This window comes from Martes martes (genome assembly GCF_963455335.1).
Source record: "Martes martes genome assembly, chromosome: 4".
Taxonomy (NCBI): domain Eukaryota; kingdom Metazoa; phylum Chordata; class Mammalia; order Carnivora; family Mustelidae; genus Martes; species Martes martes.
Window position 1 is genome coordinate 86,442,400 of NC_137891.1, and position 21,491 is coordinate 86,463,890.

General features: G+C 42.0%; 2 protein-coding genes across 5 annotated transcripts in view; both read right to left on the minus strand.

Annotated features, from left to right (window-relative positions):
- GABPB2 (GA binding protein transcription factor subunit beta 2) overlaps positions 1 to 13,724 on the minus strand; it is a 32,168-nt gene extending 18,444 nt beyond the window's left edge. The window contains exons 1-5 of one of the 3 annotated variants that reach the window (XM_080800142.1): positions 13,550 to 13,724; positions 7,102 to 7,241; positions 4,971 to 5,138; positions 4,238 to 4,432; positions 2,262 to 2,400 (exon numbers count right to left, since the gene is read on the minus strand). In XM_080800142.1, coding sequence (XP_080656268.1) covers positions 2,262 to 2,400; positions 4,238 to 4,432; positions 4,971 to 5,138; positions 7,102 to 7,209 — 610 coding nt within the window. In that variant the 5' untranslated portion in view covers positions 7,210 to 7,241; positions 13,550 to 13,724. The remainder of the gene's footprint in view (positions 1 to 2,261; positions 2,401 to 4,237; positions 4,433 to 4,970; positions 5,139 to 7,101; positions 7,242 to 13,549) is intronic. The other 2 variants (XM_080800144.1, XM_080800143.1) reach the window with 2 other exon arrangements.
- Positions 13,725 to 14,855: 1,131 nt separating this feature from the next.
- On the minus strand, positions 14,856 to 21,487 carry MLLT11 (MLLT11 transcription factor 7 cofactor). Of its 2 annotated transcripts, XM_080800423.1 has the most exons (3): positions 21,425 to 21,487; positions 20,491 to 20,566; positions 14,862 to 16,175 (listed from the first exon to the last, which is right to left on the minus strand). In XM_080800423.1, exon 3 carries the CDS (start codon positions 16,167 to 16,169, stop codon positions 15,900 to 15,902), a length of 270 nt encoding a protein of 89 aa, XP_080656549.1. In that variant the 5' UTR covers positions 16,170 to 16,175; positions 20,491 to 20,566; positions 21,425 to 21,487; the 3' UTR covers positions 14,862 to 15,899. The 2 variants fall into 2 exon arrangements, with proteins under 2 accessions (XP_080656548.1, XP_080656549.1); XM_080800422.1 differs by lacking the exon at positions 21,425 to 21,487 and having other exon boundaries at positions 14,856 to 16,175; positions 20,537 to 20,649.
- Between the last annotated feature and the right edge of the window lie 4 nt (positions 21,488 to 21,491).

Below are 21,491 nucleotides of genomic sequence, written 5' to 3' on the forward strand. Positions count from 1 at the left end.
GTGCATCCAACTCTTGATTTTAGCTTAGGTCATGATCTCAGGGTGGTGAGATCAAGCCCCATGTCTGGCTCTGCACTTGGCATGGAACCTGCTTGGGATTTTCTCTCTCCCTCTGACCCTCTTCTCCTCCCCTTACACACGCAACTGCACACATTCTCTCTCTCTCTCAAAAAAAAAAAAAAATAAAATTACTGGGTAACAGGGAAAAAAGCAAGCCACCCACCCACCCACCATTCAGGAAAAGAAAATCCTTTAACTAGTTGAATAATACAACCTGAATTTGTCTTACAACTTTTCTCCTTTCTTTTATCTGCATTAATTATCTCCCCTGAAGTGGGAGAGGCAGGTAGAATGGTTTCATGGGTAAGACAACACTGGAGAGATCAGCTCTATTATGTGATGGTTTAGCAATCTTAATTCATAGTGGCAACATACAGAAGAGAGAAACAATAGGTTTGCCAAAAGGAACATGACAAACATGATATAGGCCCATGAGAACCAAGGCTATGAAGCTATATCCTAAATATCTTCAGCTTTGCTTATCATTTCAGATCTGGGTCTGAAGAATTTCAACAGTTAGATGACCAACTCCAGCTCCTTTTACATGTTTATGAACTATAACTTTACTGGCTTCTAAAGAATTTTGGATCCTAAAGATACTTGTTCTAATTACTGTGGCATGAACTACAAGAAATGCAAAAGTCTGTGCATGTTCTGATTACATGTATATGTATATTTAACCTAATTTTTTGAATTATCAAGCTAAAAGCAAAGCACAGTGATTTTTAAATGATAGTTGACGGCCTATAAAAATGAAGGTCACTACTGCCCCCTTGAGGGCATAACAGAATAAACTTTCATTGAGGAGTTATATTTACATTTAACCCTAGCTATTACTAAAGTCCTGCTATAAAATGGAAATACAAAGTTTCATAACCTCATAAAGTAGGTATTATTATATTCCAATTTTGTAGATAAGTAAAGAAGGCTTAGAGAAGTAAGAGTTTTCCAAGGTCAAGCATGTAGTCAATTAATAAATCAGTATTTGAATGTAGTACTGAATGTAAAATTCTATGTATATTGTGTATGTTCTTTCTATTTAACCACACTGCCCCTCAGTTATAACACCTCATTCAAGATCTTTCTTTGATATTATACAAACCTTTTTTAAGATTTTATTTATTTATTTGACACAGAGAGAGAGAGAGAGCATGCAAGCAAACACATGAGCAGGGACAGAGGGAGAGGGAGAAGCAGGCTCCCCGCTGAGCAAGGAGCCTGATGCGGGACTTGATCCCAGAACCCCAGGATCATGACCTGAGCTGAAGGCAGACGCTTAACCAACTGAGCCACCCAGGCATCCCGATATTATACAAACTTAACTAGAATACAGTGTCTTATTTTTAAGTGAAAGTCAGAAACAGAAAAATAAACCGAGTCAGTAAGAAAATTTATGTAAATTAGGACACAAACTCCCTCATTGTAAAACAAATATTTGTGTTTTTTTTAAAAAGATTTTATTTATTTGACAGGGAGAGAGATCACAAGTAGGCAGAGAGGCAGGCAGAGAGAGAGGGGAAAGCAGGCACCCTGCTGAGCAGGGAGCCCGCCATAGGGCTCAATCCCAGGACCCTGAGATCATGACCTGAGCCAGAGACTTAACCCATTTAACCACCCAGGTGCCCCTAAAACAAATATTTGTAAGGAAATGTTGAAAATAGCTCAGCTTGCTCCTTTTTAGATAGATGTTTTTGTTAAAAACATACAGATCTCAAAATGAGCTTTTCTCTGCTATTGTGTTGTTTACTTATGCTTCCAAGAATAAATCAAAGCTCTTATACTTTATTCAAATGATCACACGTACCTCTTTTATATCGGTACTCCAATATCCATTTACATTTATTCTGGTTTATCTGTCACTGTTTTAGACTATGAGTATTTAACTATTTTCCTTAGTGGTAACCATACTGAAGCACCCTTATGTTTTCATTTTGCAGTCATATATAACCCTTCCACAGATCAATCTGTAAAATATTTTACTTTTAATACAGTAACCACTGATGTGTAATCCCTGTGTATGGTCTGCCCTTCCCCCAGGAAGAATAAATGCATTGGCTTTAAAATCTATTATAAATCTTCTATTTGGGGAATATTTTAATAAACAAGTAGGTATCAGACAGAGTATCAATTAATCTCACAGGAAAAACTGGGGTTCTGTTCATTTTAAGTCTAAAATAAATGCCACGTTATCAGATTATTACCTGAGGTTGTTTTGGTGTTGGTTGAAGAAACAAGGCTAGCAAGGTTGACAACTTCTCCAGATGTGAAGATGAATGGGGCAGCCACAGTCACGGGGTTGGCTCTCTCAGGATTAGAATTCACCTGATTCTGCATCGCTTCCTACCAAACAAGATAGGATATTTCAAAGTCAGAACTTGTTAGCCTTAGTTATACAGTTACTGAAAAGCCACTCCCACCCCAATGCTCTGTTGAGCAGAACTAGTGGTGGAACACAATGTCCCAGGGAGCTCAGAGTTCTCATTAAGACTACTGTTTTTCTGGAGCGCCTGGGTGGCTCAGTGGGTTGAGCCTCTGCCTTTGGCTCAGGTCATGGTCTCAGGGTCCTGGGATCTAACCCTGCATTGGACTGCTGAGCGGGAAGCCTGCTTTCCCCTCTCTCTGCCTGCCTCTCTGCCTACTTGTGATCTCTCTGTCAAATAAATAAGTTAAAAATCTTAAAAAAAAAAAAAAAAGACCACTGGTTTTCTTTTTTGTTTTGTTTGATTGTTTGTTTGTTTTCCAGACCAGGGCAACAGAGATGTTAGGTTGCTTTCCCACGTTTATTTCTAATTTAAAGAAAAAAAGTATTACCATTTCCAAAAAAGTGTATCATTTGCAAAAACTTCTAGACAATTCACTTAACCTGTCTGGAACTTGTTTTTTTCTTATTTGGAAAATGAGGGGGTGAGCCTAAGAAGTAATTTCCAGCATGAACATTCTATCAATTATATACAGGTCAATGTGCTAGCCGGAGATCCCCGCAGCAAATCTGCAGAGAACAATATTCTCCAGAGTTTTGTCCAACTACTTGTTCCATTTTGCCACTGAAGAAATTCCTAAGAGAATATATAACAAGCAAATAAATGAGTGCCAGATTTTAAAGTCTAGTTCCATATGCTGCATTTTGCTTCCAGGGCTCTCTGTACAATTTAGGTGTAAAGATACTTATCTTTATTTTATTTTCTGACTTTCAGAAGCAGTTTTCTACAAACATGATATCTACTTATGAAGTCCAATTACAAAAGAGCTCTAAATAAGGAATTGAAAGCTAAAGAGGACAACCGGTCTATAGAGAACCATCAGTCAGAAAAAAGGAATAAATAAACAAACTCCTGAAAATGCAGCAGAAATGGATACCCATTTTTTACATATAATTATCCCTTTGATTAAGAGCCTCAGTTGAAACAGATTATCCATTTACTGACTACTGTTTTTTGTTTTTAAAGATTTTATTTATTTACTTGACACAGAAAGAGAGAGAGAATGCACAAGCAGGGGGAGCAGCAGAAGGAGAGGGAGAAATCAGGCTCTCCGAAGACCCTGGGATCATGACCTGAGCCCAAGGCAAATGGCAACCATCTGAGCCACCCAGGCACCCCTAGAACGTTTTTTTAAAAAAAATAATTTATTTATTTGACAGAGAGAGAGTACAAACGGGGGAGTGGCAGGCAGAGGGAGCAGCAGGCTCCCAGCTGAGCAAGGAGCCTGATGTGGGACTCGATCCCAGTGCCCTGGGATCATGACCTGAGCCCAAGGCAAACGCTGACCTGACTGAGCCACCCAGGCGCCCTAGAATACTATTGTTTTTTTAAAGATACCAATGACAGGGGCACCTGGGTGGCTCAGTGGGTTAAAGCCTCTGCCTTCAGCTCAGGTCATGATCCCAGGGTCCTGGGATTGAGCCCCGCATCAGGCTCTCTGCTCGGCAAGGAGCCTGCTTCCTCCCTCTACCTGCTTCTCTGCCTACTTGTGATCTCTGTCTGTCAAATAAATAAATAAAATATTAAAAAAAAAAAAAAAGATACCAATGACACTGAGTCACAAGATTGAGACATTTCAGAAATTTAGAAGTACTACCTTGATAAACAGAGCAAATTCAATTTTGATTCAGATCCTATAACAAAAATTTTCTTAACTTCAATTGAAATGTATTCTGGGGGTATAAAAAGAAACAGACCTGAAGGATGACCAGAATTTCAGCATTCTTTTTCTCCAGGGCTATGTCAAAGGCAGATTTATCAAACTTGCTGAAAGCATGGACATCAGCTCCATATTTGATAAGTAGCTCTACAACATCTCGATGGTGGTGTTCTGTAGCCCAATGTAAAGCTGTCATCTTCAGCATGTCCTTGGCATTCACATCTGCACCATTCTGTCACAGAGACGTAATTTTTTTCAAAGAGACACTGGTTATAGTAGCACAGGTGCAAAATCCCATCAGCCAAATAAAAAGAATTTCAATGGAGATTACACATATTCAAATTTAGATCACATAGAAATATCAAATGGAAAAACATTCTTCAAATTCTCCTGAATGATGACAGACATAATATCTTCAATGAGTGGGTCTTTTAAGGACAACTGGGAAATTACAACAGATGGGAAAGGAAGGGGAAAAGAACAGATTTTTGCTGCATTTATTAACAGAGAGCTGAGAGCCTACAAAAATAGGCTTAAGTACAGAAAACACCTGCAGAAAGAGAATGAAAAAAAATCAATAAAGTCTGCTTAGCTTGTAAAAGATTAGAAAACAAAATCCTCATAGCCATGATGTCTCTTGAAAGAGACACAAATCTATGCTATGAACTGTCCTAAACTTAATCTTTCCCAGCCTAGTTTCCTACCACCCGTTTAAGTAAGAAAACAGGGAGGTGGGTGTCTTTTTTACAATACAGATCTGCCACTATTACCCTAACAAGCAGTTCCACGATGTGTGCATGTCCATCAGCTGCAGCCATGTGCAAAGGGGTCCTGTCCACTTTGGTCCGGGCATCCCTGCTAACGCCTGCTCGAAGGAGCACTTCTGCTGTGGAATAATGACCATACTGGGCTGCAAGGTGGAGGGGTGATGTTCCAAGCTGTGGGAAAATAATACTCATTGAATATCAACTGTGTGCAGAGTCCTAAATCATTGCCGGAGGGACACAAATGAACAAGAGGTACAGTCTATGGTTCTTGTCCTTGGAGTGACAATCTGGTTGTGCAACAGGAGTAAAGAATATTAATTAAGGCAAATAAATATACCACCAATTACATAAGAGCTAAGTATAATGGATTTAAGTCAGATGGAAAGATTCCATATATATCAGGAAAGATTCTCTAAAGGACATGATGTTAAGCAAAGCTTAGAAGAAGGTTAAAAAAAAATGGATAAACAAGAACATTCTGCATTGAGTAGTGGAAAGGGGTAGGTGGGTTCAAAACAATTCTTAGGAAAAGGGCAGAGACTAGAAAGTCACTGAGATTTGGTGTGCCAATTTAACTGGCTGAACAGAAGTGCGTTAACACAGTAAAGCAAAGCAAAAAGAATGATGAGATAAAGAGGCAATAAAATTTTAGCAATGGCGTGTCAATAGCAATAAGAAGCCTGGATTGTCTCAAAGTAAATCTGTAAGAATTCTCTATCTTTGGCCACTTTGCCCAGAGATCTATTCCTTTCTTTATGTTAGGTCCTTTATTTTAAGCCTATGCTGTTTATTTTTTGCATTCCATATATGTTCAGCCTCTCTGTCTGACTGACTTTAATTCACATTGCACTTTTCAGGTCTATTAATAGAAATGCTAATCTCATAGGTTTCCTTTTCTTCCTTTTTGTGAAGTGCTAAGTACCTGCTGGCCTCTAAAGTTATGAATTAATCACCCCAGGATAGAGGACACCGGTTCATTGAATTGTTAAAATTAGGCAATGCTAACTGACTGGCTCAGTCAGTAGAGCATGTGACTCTTGATCTCAGGGTTGTGAATCTGAGCCCCACAATGGGTGTAGAGATTACTTAAAAATAAAATCTTTGAGGGGTGCCTGGGTGGCTCAGTGGGTTAAGCCTCTGCCTTCAGCCCAGGTCATGATCTCAGGGTCCTGGGATCGAGCCCCAGAGCCCCAGAGCCCCAGAGCCCCAGAGCCCCAGAGCCCCAGAGCCCCACATCGGGCTCTCTGCTCAGCGGGGAGCCTGCTTCCCCTACCCACTCTCTGCCTGCCTGTCTGCCTACTTGTGATCTCTCCCTCTCTGTCAAATAAATAAATAATATCTTTAAAAATAATAATAATAAAATTTAAAAATAAAATCTTTGGAAAAAAAAAGGAAGAAACTGGTAAGGCACACATTAGGAATAATTAAAAGAGCTTACCCAGTCTGTGGTACAGAGAGTACTTAAAAAAATAGAAATAATTAAATTAGGCAACGCTTTAAAAATCTATCTCTTCAAGATGGCTGCCTAGGCTTGTGAAATTATACCTTTCTCTTAATGTTTTTTTAGCAGTGGTAAAAAGGAAATAAAATGCCTAGACTATTTCTGATTAACCAGGACACTTTAGAGAAAATGAAACATGTAATTCATTTAGTTTAGAAATGCACTCTTATTATACTGACTTTGTTTAATTTCTAGCTAGTTACAGAAACCTATAACCTAAGTACACTCCAGGGAGAATTAAACCTTCAGAAAATACTCTAAAAAGCATTATAGAAAATCAGAAGTTTGTAATACCTTACAATTACCACCTATATATCCACAGGAGATGCCCGCAATTTAGGAAACTAGAAGACGACTACATATTTAGATGAAACAAAGAAAATAAAACTCTTATAGGGAGAGTGAGGCAGAAAGGGAATGAAGAAAAATCAATAAAGTCTGTTTATCCTTTAAGGAAAAGGTTGGGGGGATGCCTGGCTGGTTTAGTCAATAGAGTGTGCAACTCTTGATCTCGGGGTTGTTAAGTTCAAGCCCCACACTGGGTGTAGAGATTATTTAAAAATAAAATCTTTGGGAAAAAAAAAAGGAAGAAATTGGTAACAGTGTACATTGGGAATAGTTAAAAGAACTTACCCAGTCTGTGGTGAATGGGGCGCCATTTGCCATCAATGTTCTCACTTCATCATCTTGGCCTTTTCTTGCTGCTTCTAGCAACCTCTTCCCCAAATCCACCAAAGACATCTTTATGCATAGGAACAAATGTTTTCGGGAAGCTATAACTCAAACACAAGGAAAGCTGCCTGTAAATGTTTTTAGAAGACCTCTTGTACTTAAACATATGCAAGACACTTCTCAAGCTGACTATCCAGTAAGGCGTTTCCTTTCTACCTCACCTAACACAATCAGATACTTGGCAAAGTTTCAGGCCCTAAATAGGTCTTTAATGTTCAATATTCAGAAAAATACTTTGGAAATCTGTGCAACACATTACCACCTCTCTAGCTTAAGGAAGCAATAAAACAGCATTTCATCCCTTTGAAACAACTGTGAGTAGAAATGTTACAGCACATGAAAGAATGATGAACAAACACCGAGGCTATGCAGACTCAGATATGGCAGACACTTATAAAAAAATGAACAGAGTGAGCTGTCATTTCGAGGAAAACAACTGGCAGTGTTTACTGATAATTATTAATTATAATTTTTATAATTTGAGTTTTCAAGCAAAAGTAGAATTTTGGGAAACTTAAATCTACCACTCTAAGTTGACAGCTTACTACAGACTTTTCTGTTGAAATTAGTGGTAATACTAATGAATGTGATTTTTAAATATTGTATAATAAAATGCAGCAACATTTGGATTGCCTGCATAATTTGCTGAACCAATATTTTTCAAATGACCAATGCATGTTATAAAATCATGTATAGAGTACAAACAAAGTGAAAGATCAGGGTGTTTCAAGGTAACAGAGTATAATAATTTCATTGATATGGTTTCAGATTCCTCACTGCAACTAACTTTTAAGAAACTGCCACTTTTGGGGCGCCTGGGTGGCTCAGTGAGTTAAGCCTCTGTCTTCAGCTCAGGTCATGATCTCAGGGTCCTGGGATTAAGCCCCGCGGGCTCTCTGCTCAGCAAGGAGCCTGCTTCCCCCTCTCTCTCTGCCTGTCTCTCTGCCTACTTGTGATCTCTGTCAAATAAATAAATAAAATCTTAAAAAAGAAAGAAAGAAAGAAAGAAAGAAAGAAAGAAAGAAAGAAAGAAAGAAAGAAAGAAACTGCCACTTTGGGGCACCTGGGTGGCTCAGTCGTTAAGTGCCTGCCTTCAGCTTAGGTAGTGATCCCAGGGTTCTGGGATCAAGCCCCACACCAGGCTCCTTGCTCCATGGGAAGCCTGCTTCTTCTTCTCCCACTCCCCCTGCTTGTATTCCCTCTCTCACTGTGTCTCTCTCTCTGTCAAATAAATAATAAATAAACAAACTGCCACTTTGTCCGGTGTTTGTGTAGCACCAAAGAACACCCATAACTACCTGAAAAAGCTGTTTAACTTACTCCTTTCTCCAAGTACATATTGCAACAGATTAAATGAAATAGTAAATATGAGAATGCAGCTGTTCTCTATTAAGCTAGAAGTTAGAGATTTGCAAAAATAATGACAATGCTATTCCTCTTATTATTTAACTTGGAGGGTATATTTTTCATAAAAATGTGTTATTTAGGGATGCCTGGGTGGCTTAGTAGGTTAAGTGACTACTTTTGGCTCAGGTCATGATCCCAGGGTCCTGGGATAGAGTCCCACATTGGGCTCCTTGTTCAGTGGGGAGCCTGCTTCTTCCTCTGCCAGCCATTCCCTCTGCTTGTGCTCTGTCTCTCTCTCATTCCGATAAATAAATTTTTAAAAATGTGTTATTTAGGGGCACCTGGGTGGCTCAGTGGGTTGAGCCTCTGCCTTCAGCTCAGGTCATGGTCTCAGGGTCCTGGGATCGAGCCCTGCATTGGGGTCTCTGCTCATCAGGGAGCCTGCTTCCCCCCCTCCTTCCTCTCTGCCTGCCTCTCTGCCTACTTGTGATCTCTCTCTCTGTCAAATAAATAAATAAAATCTTTTTAAAAATGTGTTATTTATGTTAATATGTACAGGATTTACAATTGTATTTTAACTAATAAGCATTTAAAAATTAATTTCTAAAACAGTAAATACCAACAGATATAATACATTGGAATCTTCAATAATTTTTAGTAATATAAATGAGTCCTGGGGCTCCTGGGTGGCTCAGTTGTTAGGTGCCTGCCTTCGGCTCAGGTCAGGATCCCAGTGTCCTGGGATCCAGCCCCCCACTGGGCTCCCAGCTCAGTGGAAAGCCTGTTTCTCCCTCTCCCACTCTCCCTGCTTGTGTTTCCTCTCTTGCTGTTTCTCTCTTGTCAAAAAAAAAAAAAAAAAACTTAAAATAATAAATATATATATACACATATACATATAAATGTGTGAATATAGATAGGCAGATACACACACACACACACATACTGAAACCAGAAAATCTGAGAATCACTGGCTTAGGCAAATCATTCAGCTACTATGTGATTTAATTTTCCAGTCTATATCATTGAGCATTGTCCTCAAACATGGGTGTCTGGGAGACCACCAGGAGCTTGTTCAAAATGAGTATATGCCAGGCTCCAATCTAGACCCTTTGAATAAGCATGTTCAAGAGAAGAGGATGGACTTTAATAGTATGAACCTCTATGTCAGGCTTTACAACTCAAGAAAATGCTGGAGAAAAAAATGATAGTAAAGCCTTATTACAGAAAACCAACACTTTGCATTTCTCCATGATTGCCTTCCTTTTACAATATCAAATTAAAATTTCAATCTAGTTTGTTTTTTTTTTGTTTTTTTTTTGTTTTTTTACTAACAGCTAAAAACAAGAACAAAGGGTGCCTGGGTGGCTCAGTTGGTTGAGTGACTGCCTTCGGCTCAGGTCGTGATCCCGGAGTCCCGGGATCGAGTCCCACATCAGGTTCCCAGCCACGGGGAGTCTGCTTCTCCCTCTGACCTTCTCCCATCTCATGCTCTCTCTCACTGTCTCTCAAATAAATAAATAAAATCTTAAAAAAAAAAAAAGAGCAAGTTTTTTGGTGGTTTATTAGTCATAAATGACTCCCTCACATTTTCTCAAATTACACTATATATAAAAGTTGTATCACCAAGTCTCAAACACTTCCAACATAACTGATCACAAAAGGGAAGAATTCCCTATAACAGGATGTTCAGAAATGCTGGCAAAAAGCAGAAGTATCCTAATACTGAAATTTCAGCTATTCTCTACCATAAAAAAATAGTCAGTTGAAGGCTGAGGTATCTGCTTAAGGAGAAAACTGGTTTGCTTCACATTCTGGGGAAGCTGTTACATCCAGAAAACAGATCCTTTATTTTTTTTTTTTTTTTAAACTTTTTTGGGGGACGCCTGGGTGGCTCAGTTGGTTAAGCGGCTGCCTTCGGCTCAGGTCATGATCCCAGCGTCTTGGGATCGAGTCCCGCATCGGGCTCCTTGCTCCGCAGGGAGCCTGCTTCTCCCTCTGCCACTGTGTCTGCCTGTGCTCGCTCGCTCTCTCTCTCTCTCTCTGACAAATAAATAAATAAAATCTTTAAAAAAAAAAAAAAACTTTTTTGGACTTTATTTATTTATTTTAAAGATTTTATTTATTTATTTGACAGAGACCACAAGTAGGCAGAGAGAGAGGAGGAAGCAGGCCCCCCGTGGAGCAGATAGCCCGATGTGGGGCTCGATCCCAGGACCCTGGGATCATGATCTGGGCCCAAGGCAGAGGCTTTAACCCACTGAGCCACCCAGGCACCCAAAACAGATCCTTTAAATAAGTTTATTTTATCCCATTGCAACTGTTGTCTTCAGCACCTGAATTCTTGCCAGGTATTAAGAAAAAATAATTATTTTATTTATTTATTTGACAGAGAGAGACACAGCGAGAGAGGGAACACAAGAAGGGGGAGTGGGGGAAGCAGGCTTCCCGCCAAGCAGGGAGCCCAATGCAGTCCTCAATCCCGGGACTCTGGGATCATGATTTGAGCCAAAGGTAGACACTTAATGACTGAACCACCCAGGTGCCCCTTGCCAAGTATTTCTGAGGTCAATTTTTCTCACCATAGTCTGCCTTCAAACATTCATTAATTGTATCACTACTTATTTATTTATTTGAGAGAGAGCTTGAGTCCATGAGCAGGGGAGTGGAGGTGCAGAGAGAGAGGGAAAGAATCTTTTTTTTTTTTTAATATTTTATTTATTTATTTGACAGAGATCACAAGTAGGCAGAGAGGCAGGCAGAGAGAGAGGAGGAAGCAGGCCCCCCGCTGAGCAGAGAGCCTGATGCGGGGCTCGATCCCAGGACCCTGGGATCATGACCTGAGCCGAAGGCAGAGGCTTTAACCCACTGAGCCACCCAGGTGCCCCGAGAGGGAAAGAATCTTAATCAGGCTTTGTACTCAGTGCAGAGATTGAGGCTGGGTCAATCTCACAACCCGGAGATCATGACTTAAGCCAAAACCAAGAGTCAGATGTTTAACCAACTGAGCCACCCAGGAACCCCAATTATCTTTATTTATTTATTTTTTAAGATTCTATTTATTTATTTGAGAGACAGAGAGAGACAGCAAGTGCGGGGTGGGGCAGAGGAAGAGGGACAGGTAGACTCCGCACTGAGTATGGAGCCTGACACTGGGCTTGATCCCATGACCCCAAGATCATGACCTGAGACAAAATCAAGGGTCTGACGCTCAACCCACTGAACCATCCAGGCGCCCCCACTCTTCTTTAACCATATTTGTGAGCCCATGTATCAGTATCACTAAATGGCAGCTGACCCAGATTTGTAATCCCATTCTTTAAATAGGCCATAAAAAGTCTTCTTTCTTACTATACAAAGATACAGTTAAACTTTGGAATTAGAAAATAAGGAGGGTGTTGTATTTATCACCTGATATAAAAGAGGTCTCCTAGAAATGTGTTCAAGGTTCTTTTCTCCTCTACCCTCTTTTGAGTTAACCTGAAGCAGCTCTCCAAAGTAAAAGCAAAATGTATTTTTAGGGACGCCTGGGTGGCTCAGTTGGTTAAGCAGCTGCCTTCGGCTCGGGGTTATGATCCCAGCGTCCTGGGATTGAGTCCCACATCGGGCTCCTTGCTTGGTGGGGAGCCTGCTTCTCCCTCTGCCTCTGCCTGTGCTCGCTCACTCTCTCTCCCTCTCTCAAATAAATAAATAAAATCTTTTAAAAAAATGTATTTTTAAAATAACAGCATTTGGGGGGGAAAAAAAACCACAGCATTTGGGGGAGGGGGTATTATGTGCCATTCTCCCATAGCCTACCTAAACACAGATAATAACCACCAGAAAAGAGATGAAGCCAGTAAGTCGAGGACAGTCTAGGCACCTTAAAGCTTCCTGATTATTAAAAACACAAGGAAAACATTCTCCCTTACTGGACGTACCTCTACTCTCCCTATACATGAAGTGAAAAGACAACATCTGATTCAACTTGTCTCTTAGGATTTTGGAGATTAATAAAGTAACAAAGCATCCACTCCCCTTCCCAAACAAACATACAAGGACTTTGAATAACTGTGTTTTAATAACTAATGAAGTGCTTGAGCTCTTGACAACAAGGTACTGTATTATCACAGAGTAATTACATTTGTTGATGTAAAAATTTGGGTGGGGCAGTTCTGCTTCACTGTTTCAAAGCGTGTGTGAAAATAGATGCTTAAGAGCATCTCAATTGGACTGGGTGGGTCAAATGGCACGATGAACATGTGGTCCCGACAGCCAAAAATGTTAAAATTGTTGGGGGTAAGCCACAGAATGTCCTTTTCTACAGATGTTTAAGAGAAAGAAGTACTTTTGGGAAGAGAGAGAAGAATGGGATAATCTCTGCTGGCTCGAGGAAATCTGTGAGAACAGGAGAAACCTAACGATAAGGAGAAATGGAATTGAAGAGTCCATGTTCTGACGACCTTCCCCCCCCACTTTTTCTATTGCATACGTCTCCACCAGCCTCCAGCTGTACAAACAACTGTGCAACAACTGGGGGCGGAGCCCGTACTGCTCTTGCTCCGATTACTGAGCTCACTCAAAATCTTTAGGCTATTACTGAGGTCAGAGAATTGAGAGTCCTCGTTTCCTCCTTCATCACAAATCCTCCAGTTCCAAACAGCAACGTTGTCTTTCTGGAAGAAGAGTCAACGGGGGCAAGGAGCCAAGGCCGCAGCCCCCAGCCCGGACTCCGGGTTGCCCCCTGGCGGTCACCTCCATGGCCTTCGCTTTCCTGGGTCCAGCTCCCCAGACCCAGGTCTTACACCCACCCCCTTCTTCACCTCCCAGTCCCCTCCCCTTCCTCCCGGCAGCATCCCCTTCCTCTTCATCCCCCCTCCCCGAGCTGCCCCCGCTCCCGTGAGGGGCGCCGCTCTGTCTGCACCCAGAAGTCCGGGGCTGGGCTGGGACGCGTTGCAACTTCTCACAGCAGTCTCCATTCCAGCCCCGACGCCCCCCAGAGTCCACACGTCTTCTTCCCCCTCACCTCCTCGTCCGGAACGCTGCCGGCCGCGCTTTCACCGAGCCCGCCAGTTTGGTCCCGTTTCTTTCTCTAGTTAACACTCCCTGTCACTGACGGTTACTTTTTGGCCTTTTCATATATGCATATTTTGGGGGCCTTTAACCCCCCCCTCGTGGAGAAATGGAGGCAACAAAATGGCGGACCCGGAAGTGAAGACTAAGCGAATACAATCTTTGGCGGAGGGATCTATGAAGAGAAAATGATCAGAAAAGCCAAGTTTACATTCGAACCGAAGGGCAATGCACCTCGAGGATCATAGTCTATCCATCTAAGGATTTTTGAGGTGGAAAAGTGTGTATCCGAGGTAACCCAGGCGGGACTATTTAACGAGGCGGAGGATTGTTGATTACGTGTCTTACGTGTCGTATAGTTCCGGTAGGGGACGGACCTAATGGTTTCTTTTGGCGCCAAGAACCCCGGGACGTGTCTAGGACCGGTCGCAGTCAGTGTGGGCCCTGTGCCTTTTTGGTACCCTGACTGGGGGACGGGAAAACCTTGTTTCCCTGTTTCAGCCTCAGGTGAAGCAGCTGGGACGTCCCCGGCTTTGCGCGCGAATTGAACGCTAGTGCCCTGATGGTCGTATTTCCAAATTTACAGCATGAATATAGGGAGCCCGGAACCAAGCTGTCTCCTCAGAGCAGTGGACCAGATAATGGATTCATTTCTTTTTAGAGGCTTGGAAGGGGATACCGTTTGAGTTTGCAGGTTCACTTACAGATTTTACATACCAAACGATTCTCATCTTCACCCCACCCATGGCCACTACCTAAGGGCTGCGAGAAATCGGGAAAGAAGCCCTTCAAAAATAAGTGAACATAGGAAAGGACACGTCACGACTCCACTCTATTAAATTTTGGCTTTTGTCTTTTATGGTGGGCCTTTCAAAGCCTAAGATTTTCGTGTTTTTTTTTAACTTGCTAGTGTCATCTTTAAAGTATTTACGGTATACTCCCCATCTAAGATCCATTTTGATATTTACGGCTTCCCTTTTTGAGAGTCAAAATCTTGTTTCATTCCTGTTTACATCCTCTGTAAAAGTTCCAATAGTAGGGGTTTTTGTTATTTGTTAATGAGATGAGACAGATAACACATTTGGGTGAATTGGGTTCTTAGGCAACTAGACTTACCACCTCAGTATATTGGTAGCCAGTGTGCAAGTAGAAAAGTGGTTGGTTACCCCCTTTCTTCCTAGCGGAAGGGGAAAGAAAGGCTAATTTCGGAGATCTATACTGCTTTTCTTTGAAGAGAAAGAAAACTAGAATCCAGTCCTAGGATCGAATGTCTTTATTAAAGAAATGAGTAAATGGCAGCACAAATCAGCAGCAATAATTTTGGAAGGAATGAGGGGACAAGGTGTAGGGTCATAAATGTGATTATTTCATGGTCTCAAGGTAGCTGAAGAACGGTGCCTGAGGCCCACTGATTGGTATTACACATTGCAGATGCAAGGCAAGACTAAAACACCAAAGGCCAAACCCTATGTCTTTCAGAAACAGAATCAAAACCTTACAAATTATCACAGTAGTCAGTAAGATTGCATCTTAAGAATTGAAATTGGAGTCATTTTCCTCAGAGTTTTCAGTTAGGAGCAAAGTTACAAAGTGAGTAGGCTTGAAGAAGGAACACCCTTTTGAGAATGTAGTTATTTCTGAAATGATTCAGTGCTTTCCCCTATTTTAATTTTCCATGATGTATTACTTCCTTTTGTTTTATACTTTTAACTATCCCCAATTTCTCTGAGAAAACATATTACAAGGAACAGGATCAAATAGCAAAAGACTTATCACCTTAGCCATTTAGAAATCCTACTGTCTTATGGCAGATAATCTCAAATTAAAACTTATAAGGTTTTCATCAACGGTGGAAGAAAGATTTATGTTTACTGATCCGGAGCAGGAAATTCGGTTTAAGCAATCTCTAAAGCTGATTAAAATGAAGTAAAAAAATCCACCCTCCATTTTGTACCACTGTACTACTCTCTGGTGCCCCCACCAGGCCTGTTTTCTGGAATTAGTTGGGGTCGTCGTCGTGGGGGGGAGGAGGTGGAAGGGGAATCCCTGTGATCCAATACTCCATTGCTCAAACCCTTTTCTTTGTGGCTTAAGGGCTTTTGAGAGAAACTGATAAAATAGATAGATAAATAAATAGATAGATAAATAAATAAATAAATACAACACAACTCTGGCAGATTCATCAGCACCACCTCAACACAATAGAGGGGAGAGAGCAAGATTAATAGGAGAAAAGGGTGGAAAGGAAGGGGCTTGAAAGGGAAGACAGTGACGGCAGGTGGTGGGAACAAGAAGTCTTGGGCTTAAAGCAAGTCCAATTCAAAGGAGTGGATGCTAGCAATGGGAGCTCTCCAGAAGTTGAAGGTGCTATATTCAAGGAGGGAATCGCCTTCGGAGTTTTTCTCCTGTTCTCCAGTTGCTTGCCCGGTCATTTTGCCAGCGCTGCTGTCTTTGATCTTGTAGATGGATGTATCTGACAGACCCAGGCCTTCCAGCTCCGACAGATCCAGTTCTGGAATGGGCATCCTCCAGAAAAGAAAGGAGCTGTACTGGCTACTCACAGGATCCCTCATAACTTCCTAGAAAGAAACCACTTGTTAGTCTTCATGCTACAGCAACCTCTTCATGTTCCATGGCCTTTCCTTATTAAAAACCACATCCTCATTTCCTCTGTACATGATCCAAGTTCCCTAGAACAAGCTTTGGGACCTCCTACCTTTATTACCATTTTCTACCATTTCCTAACTCCTCCCCATCTTGGAATGACTTGCTTCACTGCCTACTTCTTCAAGTCAGTTTGGGTCTGGTTTTCAAGGCTTTCTAGAATTTGGCCCCAACCTTCCTAGCAGTAGCACATTCTCTGCTAGTTATGCTCATTCCTGTCTTGCTTAACTTTCTCTACTCTCTGCTTTTTTCCTCTATTCTCCCATCTTTTTTTTCTTTTAATTTACTAGATCCCCAGTTTATTATAAAAGACTATAACCAAGAACAGCAGATGGAAGAGATGCACAAGGCCAGGGGTATAGGAAAAGGGCGCAGAGCTTCCATGCCCTCCCCAGGTGCACTGTTCTCCCACATCTCCAGGTGTTTTCACCAACTTGGAAGCTCCTCTACTCTCTGTCTTAAAATAAGTACCCAAGTTTCAAGACTACTGGAGGAGTCCCTAGAATTCTGTAGGAATTCCAGTCCTTAGAGGAATCTTTCCCCCAAACCCTTATGTTAGTAAATCCTTGACTTTTTCCTGATTTTGGCTTAATAGGTACCTCTAAAAAGGGCTTCCATGACATTTCTGCTTTCTGTTTTCCTCCCTGCCTTCTAAACCCTGCTATAAACTCACCTTTTCCAGGAGAACTTCCTTAAACTTACTCAGCTCCCTCTACTCTGTATCTACCAGCATCTCCACCAACATCCTGTAGAGTTTTACCTGACTATTACCAGTTTGGGGCTACAGATCACTGTTATGTGTCTTGAATAGGGATAGTCTCTCTCCTTCAAGAAACAGAGTTTCCCTAAAGGTAAAAACCAGACTTTACACCTTCTTCACAAGTGCTGGGCTTTGCACACAATAAGACATTATTGTGCTGATTAATTTTCTCTATTTAATACAATCCATACCTTGCCACCCCCCACCTATTAGCCCACAGATAAGCCTTAATATTAGCCTCTATTTCTCTCTAGCCAACCTCTCCTTCAAAACAAAACCCAGGTACTAAAAGAATTTTCCTATGCTCTAACAAGACCTTTTTTTTTTTTTTCTGATCCCAATGCTAGATTATACCTGAGAGCAAATGGATTGGAAATTCCAGGTACGGAGAGTAAGAGCTTAGATTGGAAGGAGAAAAGTCCCTTGTCAGAATTAGATACTCTTCCATGCTTTAAGGAGTGCTCCTATCACCTCTTCTGCTCATTCCACCCACACCCTGATGTTATATGACTATTATATCTCCTTCCCCCTGCTGGTTACTAGCCAAGGGAAGGGGCCAAAGCCTTAGTTGAAATGTTCCCAAAGAAGCAGAAAGAACATTCCATTGCCTCCAAAAATAGAACCCCCGTTTGAAAAGGCCTTCCTCCCAACGCACTCCATTGGCTCCTACCAGACCAGAGGCTCATAAATAGTGGCCTTAAATAGGTTCCCAACTGCCTCCATAAAACCTGTTAGGCGAACATGATAACCACTATACTACAGAAATTCTATAACCCCAGATAATGTGAACCATCTCAACTAGGGCCAAAAAAGAAAGCCTTAATCTAGAGCGTGGTTATGTGTGATTGTAGGGGCTTCAGGACTGGAGAGTGGGCAGACTAGGATGTTTTAATGTTAAAAGTCAATTGTCAGTGGCTCTTTCTCTTCTGAGGTTCAGGCTCCAAAATAAACCCTGGGAACTGAGCATTACTCAGCAGAGAAGCTGCTTAGAAGGAGGGTTATGTGGGGACTAGAACAGGGTGGGGGAGCATGTTAGAAAGGTGAGGTCATCATCCTATGATATTCAGCTCTGATCATCTCCACAGTAATTTGCAGAGACATGTACAGAAAGAGAGCTACAAAAAATGGTTGTATCTCTCAACCTACCAACTCCAGGCTTCAGTCTGGGACTACGGAGATTCCAAGATGCAAACCTCAGGAATCATCAGTGTTACTTACTACAGACTGACCACAGGGATTTTTTCCCCTTGTTTTTTCTGATTTCTTTTCTTTTCTTTCTTTCTTTCCTTCTTCCCTCCCCCCTCCCTCCCTTCTTTCCCTCTTTCCTTTCTTCCCCCCTCCCCAAGATTACCAGTTATTTGCCTACCTTGCTGGCTTTTTTTAATATCCCCTCCCTTACCAGTCCCCTCCAGAGCAAGCTTAGTATAAATGCTGGGCACATGTACATTCTTTAAAAAATAGAATCATAGGGGGGAAAAAAGAACATACGATTTTAAAACTAGGAAACATGTTAGGAGTGCCTGGCTGGCTCAGTCGTTGAACTGTGTGACTCTTGATCTTGGGGTTGTGAGTTTGAGCCCCATGTTGGATGTAGAGATTACTTTCAAAAAGGAATAAATAAAATAAATATATTCTGTGCTATAACATAGTGTATATTTAGAAAGAAAGAAAGAATGTGAGAAATTATCTAGTGACTTCTGAAGCCTTCTAGGCAGTTGGACCCAGGTCTCATTCCCAATCTGGTCTTTTTTTGATGTACTGTAAATAGATAGTTACCCACAGTTTTATATAATCCTATACCAATATTCTCAAAACTTGCAAGAATTGTTTTGGTTCCTGAAAAACAGATGTTCAGTGGATTAGGTGTTGAATGTTCCCTGTGACTCTGATCTGAATGATGAAAATGCAAAAAAGGCAGTAGAGAGCAAGCTAGAATCTGAAACAGGGAAAAAGCTCTTTGACAAACTAACTCCTTTTCCTAAAACCAGAGTATATATAAAAAGTGTCCGAACAATCCCTGAGTGTCTGGCAGAGTGTATCTTGCAATTAAAAATGCTAAAGGAAATTCTATGAAGTATTAAGTCACAAGGACTCAGAGACTGTACAGAGGGTACCAAATGCATACTAGAAAGACACTCACACAAGCATGTATGGCATTTAAAATCAAGTCAAGAACACTGACTACACAGAAAATTGAAACGAAACACCATCTACATTACATTACATTCATTAGTAATGAACTTTTGGTATTTAATATAGTATGGATTTAATTTCCAAATTTTGCAAGAGGTCCCTTTCCAGTAAGCTTTCTCTTCCTTTCCCCAAATGTTCTCCACCCATACATACCTCATCTTTCTTTACATTCCTTAAAGGGCTTGGACCACAATATACACTCAATAAATACGTCTAACTGTCCTTCATTTTAAATTATCCAGATATTTTAGGCAAAGGTGATTTCTAAATATCACCATCTATTCTTAGAGATACATGATTAGCAAATGTATAGTATAAAAAGACACACTCTGAGCCACACAGACACACCCAAATACCCTTTGTCTAGACCCTCTGTGGGAATCCAAGGCCTGCCCAACAGGGCCTTGCTGTGTCATGCTGCCACCTTAAGGGGGGGTAGGGAGGAGGACAAGGGATGGTGGTTGGAGGGGATGGAAGCTCTCTGGCATCTCATTATATTTGCCTCATTCTGGTCTTGGATTTTCCTATTAGCCATGTCCTTCCCTCATCTACTCCCAATGACCTGCAAATAAGCCTTTCCAGAATCTGGGACCATATGTACCTTTTGTGGGCTGTGCTGTTTTCAAAATGGGATCAGGCAATTCTCCAACACAACACAAAGGCCCCCACCTTCCTACTTCAAGCTGCCTCTTTCTTTGGAGCAAAGGTTTGTTACAGGGAACGGGAGACTGTTAAAAGAGAGGTGGGGATTACTTTCAATATTATCTCATCCCTTCTCGCAAATTCCCTCCTATGGAGACAAATCAGTTTGGGGTGAAGGTAGACACACCAATGGAACACGATGGGAAAAAAAAAGTAAATATGGGGAAGTACAGGTTAGAGCAATACAGGAAGACTAGGGATTCATCAAAAAACACAAAAAACATTAAACATTCATCAAAAAATTATAGCTTGAAAAAGATACAGATTACAACTGAGGATAATAAAATACATAAGACAAATTATAGGAAAATAGATACTTGAAATAAATGCTGAGAAATGATAGTTACATGTATATTGTTAGAAATTAATGTCTGTGGATTAGAAGGCAAGGATGGAGATCTTAGCAAAGAGATATAACAAGGGGACCAAAAAACCATTCATTGTTCATAGCGCCCCCTTCTCTCCTCTTGAGCTGTCCCCCAATCTTATCCTTATTTAGGGTCTTCAACCTAACCAGAAGCAGCTACTCTTCTATCTTTGCAACCCCTTGCTCCCCTTCCCTCAATTTAGTTTACCTGTTATCAGTGAATTACTAGTGTGTTCCAAAGATGGAAGGAGTACCTCGGGGGGGGCTCCGGCGTCTGCTCTGGGCTGGAGAAAAAGAAAGCTGTTAGGGCTTTGACGGCTTTGTCTTCTCACTCCCTCTCCCTCTTCTGTGGCTGAGTCTATCTGTTCAGTCTCCCCCTGCAATGCAGCCCCTCCTAAGAAGGGCGGAAGCACTCCCCGCCCCCTCCTTGCCTGACTCGGCTAATTCAAATGATAGGTTCCAGAACACTTTAGGGAGGGAGACAGGATTAAAGCATCTCCGTAGGCTTATTGGTCGGCACAATTATTCCCGAGCTCTTACAGCACCCCCATGCTGACTGGGGTGCAATGAATGAGCAGTTAATTGTCCCCTAATTTTAGGCTTATGGATTAAAAAGCTTAGCTCTAGATAACAATAGAGGAGTGTCCCCTTATTCTCCAATTTAAGGATTTCAAGTTACGAAGTGTTTTATTTTTGAGAATCAGAAAAATCCTCCACCCCTCCCTCCAATCCCTACCCTCCTCTGGCGGCTCGCCTCCGCACCCTCACAATGAGTAAATAAACCTAGCCCCGTTCCACTTTGGGTAGAGCACGAGAGGACTGGGGGGCAGGGGGTTATGTGTGTGGGGAGAGGGAGGGTGTGTGTGTGTGTGTGTGTGCGCGTGCGTGTGTGTGTTGGGGGGTGCCCCCGCGAATCTCTCAACTTGGCAGGCTCCGGGGGGTCGAGGGGGCTGCTATTAGTTTTGCCCCGCAAGGCCTGGCGGGCAAAGGGGACGTGCTACTGCGGCCCGCGCAGCTCCGGGGTCCGGCTCATGAGAAAGCCCCGTCGTGGGCTCCACGTCCCCGGTCCGTGCAGCTGGGGCGGCGGTCGTCCGGGGCTGCCAGGCCCCCCTCCCACCGCCCCGCGCGGTGCAGTGCCTCACCAGTCCAGCGGGGAGCAGTGCGCCCAGCCCCGGGCCTGACGGGTTTCGTAATCGCGTCGCCGCCGTT